The sequence below is a fragment of the Leptodactylus fuscus genome, chromosome 4, assembly GCF_031893055.1.
Source record: "Leptodactylus fuscus isolate aLepFus1 chromosome 4, aLepFus1.hap2, whole genome shotgun sequence".
Lineage (NCBI taxonomy): Eukaryota > Metazoa > Chordata > Amphibia > Anura > Leptodactylidae > Leptodactylus > Leptodactylus fuscus.
This window is the reverse complement of record NC_134268.1, coordinates 43,820,867-43,826,866: the sequence shown is the minus strand read 5'-3', so window position 1 is coordinate 43,826,866 and position 6,000 is coordinate 43,820,867. Positions and strand designations below refer to the sequence as shown.

The 6,000-nt window shown below is 42.6% G+C and overlaps 1 protein-coding gene across 1 annotated transcript in view; it reads right to left on the bottom strand.

Moving 5' to 3' along the window:
• Positions 1–620: 620 nt before the first annotated feature.
• Positions 621–6,000, bottom strand: part of LOC142200252 (tumor protein D52-like) — a 135,190-nt gene continuing 129,810 nt past the window's right edge. Inside the window, exon 7 of the mRNA XM_075270474.1 lies at positions 621–779. Coding sequence (XP_075126575.1) covers positions 653–779 — 127 coding nt within the window. The 3' untranslated portion in view covers positions 621–652. The remainder of the gene's footprint in view (positions 780–6,000) is intronic.

The following is a 6,000-nucleotide window of genomic DNA, read 5'->3' as shown; positions in this document are numbered from 1 at the left end:
GGCCTCGGGCACAGCTGACTGCGCATGCCCGGGCCACAAGAAAATGCCCGCTTACACAGTAAGCTGGAGTAAGAGGCCATTTTCTTGTGGCCCGGGCATACAAAGTCGGCTCTGCCCGAGGCCTAGAAGATTGAAACCCAGGATGAAGATAGAGATGGCACTGGAGATTTCTCTCGCAGAATTGGGGACGCCCACAGTGCTGCAAGAGAAATAATTTGCATACTGAAGAAAATCCAGATTTCTATCGAACAGTGGCACAGAGAAGACATCTAAAGGTAAGAGAAGAATAGTCTTTCTTAAGGCTATTCCTACGTGTTAGTCAGAAAAAGAAAAGGTATCCAATGATAGGATCTCTTTAATGCTGGTTATGATAGAAAGGAGTCAGTACACACAGTATATAACAGCTTGCCGTAAATGGAGCCACATGTAGTTCCCGTAGACGGGTCAGAATGCCCATACACACCCCTGTCCAATGCTAAAAGCAACTACAATAGGGCAGGTTAGCATTAAACTGGACAGACCTACTAACCTGCCTAGTATAGAAAAGCACTGTCTACAGACTCCCATCACATAGAACACAAGTGGTAACAGAACAGTAATAATGTCCATCTTATGTGTATATAATATATATTTATTGAATGAAGAAAGTATATCAGAGCACTCCTAGTAGCACAGCATCTGCCTCCAGCAGGGTAGTATCCGTATGGGCTCCTAAGAACCTCGATGTCATCTCCAGATCGTTCAGCCTCAGACGTACTCGGGTCCCTTTCTGGTATTTTCTGGAAGAGAACAGAAAGAGACTTAAGAAATATTCTGTACTGTCACCACGAGAACATTTTATAACATGAAACTTCATTTAAGAATTACAAGTCACGTAATAAATAGAAGATTAATGAAAAAGCAAGATGAAGAAAGTCGCGTAATACAAAGAAGGCCATGAGAAACGTATCATAGTCCTGTAATAAATATACACTGTACGTCCGTCCCTATTTATTACACAAGCACCCCAGAACATCCGGGGGAGTAATAAAAAATAGCACAAGGTGAACACGTCATTACACAGTGTGATAAGATATTAAAGGGGTTGTCCAGCCTTAACTCATGACCCACCCCCCAGTATAGGAGCGGCGCTGCTTGTGCCGTACACTCCGGTATCCAGAGGCTGCTCAAATAGCTGATACTAGGTTCACACTAGTGTTGGGATTTCGGGTCTGCTGGGGGGAACTGAAAGACAGAAACCCTATCCTCTTAAAGTGATAACACGCAGAAACTCATGGACCCTATAGGTCAGTCATGGCAAACCTTTTAGAGACCCAGTGCTTAAACTGCAACCCAAAACCCACTAAATTATTGCAAAGTGCCAACACTGCAATATAACCTTAATACTGTGCGGATCCACAAGAGCAGACAATTATGGACCTGCAAAATACAGTCGTGTGAATGGGCCTTTAAGAGATATCAATTATAGAAATTATTTTGTACTGCATTAAGTATAATTTTGAACAATAAATGCTCACTGTTTACATTGCACAGATCTGTTTTATAGTGATCGTGCAATATTATTATGACCTATAATATCATCACGTCTGCTATATAACTGATACTGTGTGATATAAATAATGAAGGGCCCCCATTCAGGCAAATCTGCTTCACAGTGGCCACCACACACAGGACAATCTGCTCCACAGTGGTCCCCACACAGTACAATCTGCTCCACAGTGTCCACCACCCAGTACAATCTGCTCCACAGTGTCCACCACACAGGTGGATTCAGCAGTGCTAGTGTGAATAAAGCCAGTTCTGTGAAGGGTCCAGGTGTCAGAACCCGACATATCACATACTGATCACTTATCTTGTGAACTGACTACCACTATAAAAATTCAATTGAGGGTTGGAAAACCCTTTTAGCGAGCCACGGCCAACAAGTGATACGGGAAAAATTGCATCTATATGGGGCCCTGGCCTTAAAGCCTTTCTAATAATGCTCAATGTAAGCATGGCCAGCAAATTTTCTAACCTAAATTTGCGCTAGGCTATCCACATCTGATATCTAGCACGTCTCCTCGAAGCCGATATGAAGTGTTACTGAGCACAAAGCTGTTATTGTGCAGCGCTAAGTTGCTGTGAAGGTTGTGTTGACTGTTCTCAGCTCTCTCGTGCACGGATCGGTCGTAGCTGTTAAGGTGAATAATAGTTATTTATCATCGCCTCGGGCACTGCTTCATTCTGTATATTTTTTCTTATATTTGGGCTCTGTTGTAACAAGCTTCTGGTTTCTCAGTGGCTTGATCCTAATTATACTTGTTGATCACCCTCTTGCACCATCTTTATTGTAGAGAGAGCGGATTTCCCACCAAAGACGTACAATTATTCATTTCTTACACAGTGGCGCGAGCGGTTCATTTAGTACCATGTACCAGAAGGGTCAGGAGGAACAATGTGGCCCTTTAATTGACAACACTTAATTCTATGCAAATAATCCACAAATAAATAAAGAAAAAAAAATTCTTTGAAATGCAAAGCACAGAGGGATAATTTTAATCTTGCTTTAATTAAAGGGGAAGTCTATATATTTTATAATTAAAAAAACCTATTCACTGTTCCCAGCACTGTTAGCCATTGCTGTGGTTGCACCCCGTATCATGGTCTCCAGGAGCCCTATGTCCCCCAGGTAACCGCTGGAGAGTAAACAGTAACATCACTCACAAACATAACCGATCCCCTCCAGGAATTGATTGGTCTTAGGAGTCGTGTGGAACGTTGAGCTTCTGGAGACCACAGCGAAGCACAACAGAGTGCCGGGGACATATGAATCCCCCCCCATGTTACACCTGCCCCACACCCCTCTGTAGTTTGTCCAATTTCTGAACAATCCCTTCAACTTAAATTGGTATTCCAATTACTCCAAGTCATCAACAGAATAGGAGATAACTGTGTGATTGGTGGGAGATCGACCAGTAGAACAACGGTGAAAGAGTGGGGGTCTTGTATCATTCCATGAATTCTTTTGGACTACCAGAAATATCCAAGTCCTATATTTTGCTGTCCAATAATGCCGCCAGCCATATCAGCATTCCAATGTAGTTTACGAGGGTTTTCAGTGAGTCACTTTAAAAGGGGTTGTTCAGGATATTTGGGACCCCCTACAATGATATGAAATCTTTGGGACCACTTGCCAGTAGAATACCCATAAACACGTTGCCAATCTGACCAGTACAAGTGGAATCACATTTTGAGGGTTAAAACTAGTCACAGAACTTTGGTGTAGAAGAAGTCGGGAATGACTGGAGGGTTTTGTGCAGACACTTTTTCGAGGGGACATTTCTCCTTCTGGCAAACTCCAGCCTTTCATCTCTTTACTCAACGGTAAAATATTTTCCTTAAAAATTCACTGATCAAAACGGCTGGTTTTTCTACGCGGCACAATTCAGAAACATGACCGTCAATTATGCTCACATCTCCCATCAGAATGTACATTTTACCAGGATCTGATCAAAGTGCTGCTTAGTGCGCTCCCTTTTGATCCACAAACAAGGAATAACATGCAGCAGAGGGTACATTAAGGGATTATTCAACACCCCCGAGTCTTATAGCACTTATAAGTTAATCTTACAGAAAGTAGGCATTTTGCTTTGAAAACATAAATAAAATGAATTTTTCATGTCCCTGTTGTCATAGAGGTATACGGAGCAGGCGACAGTAGAGCTGATACAAGGGATTCATGAATATCGGTGCACCCTATATACAGTGGGCTCGTCTCGCACCGGGACTCTTCAGAGCAGAACATGAAGGACACAATGACAGACTGGACCGTCAATGGCACTTAGAGCCTATAAATAGCAGAATATATTGAAAAATAAAAACTGGGGAGGTCATATGATGTCAGTAGGGTGATGGTGGGAAATTCAGCAGCTAAGTAATGATCATCTTGGACAAACCCTTTACTTATTTAGACCTACTGACTGCCTAGAATTGGCCCAGCAGTTACTTTATGACAAGGGTGAAGAGAACGAAAATACTTCATTGTGTACTTACTAAAGTGATCGATGGCACCTCAATATTTGATTAATGAAGGTCCAACCAGTCTGAGATACCCCGGCCAATTGGCTTAAAGGGGATCCATCAGTAGGTTCAAAGCCCGATTATGTAACAATCGTCCTAAGTAGTTTAGTGTTTTCCATTCAGCCATTCCAAAGTTATAAAAGTTATAAGCCCTTTTAGTGTTGATGTGAACTAGGGTCTATCAGCCAAGTGGCCAGTAACACAGTAGCTTCTTTGGGGTGGTGTCTGGGTGCTGTATGTCATACATACAGTGATAGCACCCACTTGGCTAGATACCCTAATGTGCAGCAACGCTAAAAGGGCTTATAACTTTGGAATGGCTGAACGGATCAGATGATGTAGGTCATTGGCCTTTTCATACGCATAGATAAGTTCTCTTTAACCCATTCCCGACATCCGCCATAATAGTACAGCGGATGTCAAGTAGTTAAATAAGGCAGCTGCTGAGGAGCTGAGTGGTCACCATAGCCGTGCGGGTCTCTGCTTTATTATACAGCAGAGACCTGCCACTTCTGTCCATTTGTCCCACAAACATTACATTCATACAGAAAAATAAAAAAAATGTTATGGAAGGTGGGGAGTCAAAAACAACAAATAACGCCAGCAGGGAGAAGGGATTAATGAAGTGAATGTGAGATTCAGACTTGGTGCACTACTAGGTAAAGCCGAAAACATATTTCAGCAATGTAGCTAGGGGTACCAGGAGACAGACCCTCACCGATTAAATTATAACCCCTTCAATATGGTAGCTAACGCCACCAATACTGATCCACATGTGGACAGATGTCCATGCACAGTCATTGTCAGATCTCCATTGATCACTAAGCGGTGCCATATCCCAGACAGATATCATCACCTTGTAAGATGGACGTGTCCCTTTAATGGCCGTCATTCCCTGTTACAGCTGCAGAACATTGTGCACAGCTTGTCCTATGTAGGTATTATACAGGCACGCAACCCAAAGTATTCTTAGCTTGAAATCCCTCGACTATAATCCACAGTGGATGATGTGTTTAGACGACAGTGCCAGAAAATATCATCCAAATGAGTATCAGTACTAGTAGACACACTAGCGATAGTAATATCAAGTTACCTATGTTTTCATCTCTAATCTCTGTGCGTAATGAACCTTTAGGTCCTAATGTATAGAGGCGTGAAAAAGACCCTTTAGAAGGGATGTGCAGGTGTGAGGAGCTTTGTATAAACAGGTTTTACAGGCCAAACCCTAAAAGCTTGTACAAAATCCTAAATTATACAGTTCTCAGCTATAAAATCCTACAGTGATCAATGGTCTGACTGGAGAGACCGTGGACTTGAATGGTGGCCCAACCCCTCGTTGCCATAACTAATGCTATTCTTTTATTTCAACTACTGCACGGATTCAGAATTGTACAAAGCTACCTGTAATGAAACCGCCTGTTCTACGACCCCATAACACAAACCTGGTGTGGAGGAGAAGCCACCAATGCGAACACTGCCATTACGTGAAGTCACGGTTGCTCAAAAAAGTATACTTAGATTTCTATAAGATAAAGAGGACTGTAATACTGAATAATTGTACTTAGGATAGGTCAATAATATCAGATTGGTGGGGGGGTTCAACACCTGGGACCCCCAGAGAACAGCTGTTTGAACGCTGTAGTATTCAGGCGAGCAATGTGGCTTCTTCACTGAATGGCACTGTACACTGCATAGTGGCATCCACTTGGATGGGACTGATCTGCAAGTGGACCACGTGACGAATGAACGTGGCGTCAATGGCCTGTGAAGAGGAAGCAGAACTCACCCCAGTGCCACTGCGGCTTTGAACAGCTGACCTGTGAGTGTCCATGGTGTCAAGACAACCAGCAATAAGATATAGGATAACAAGAAGTCATCAATATTCAACTTCAGAAACCCCATTTAAATTAAAAAAACAAAAAAACAAAAGATTTTTTA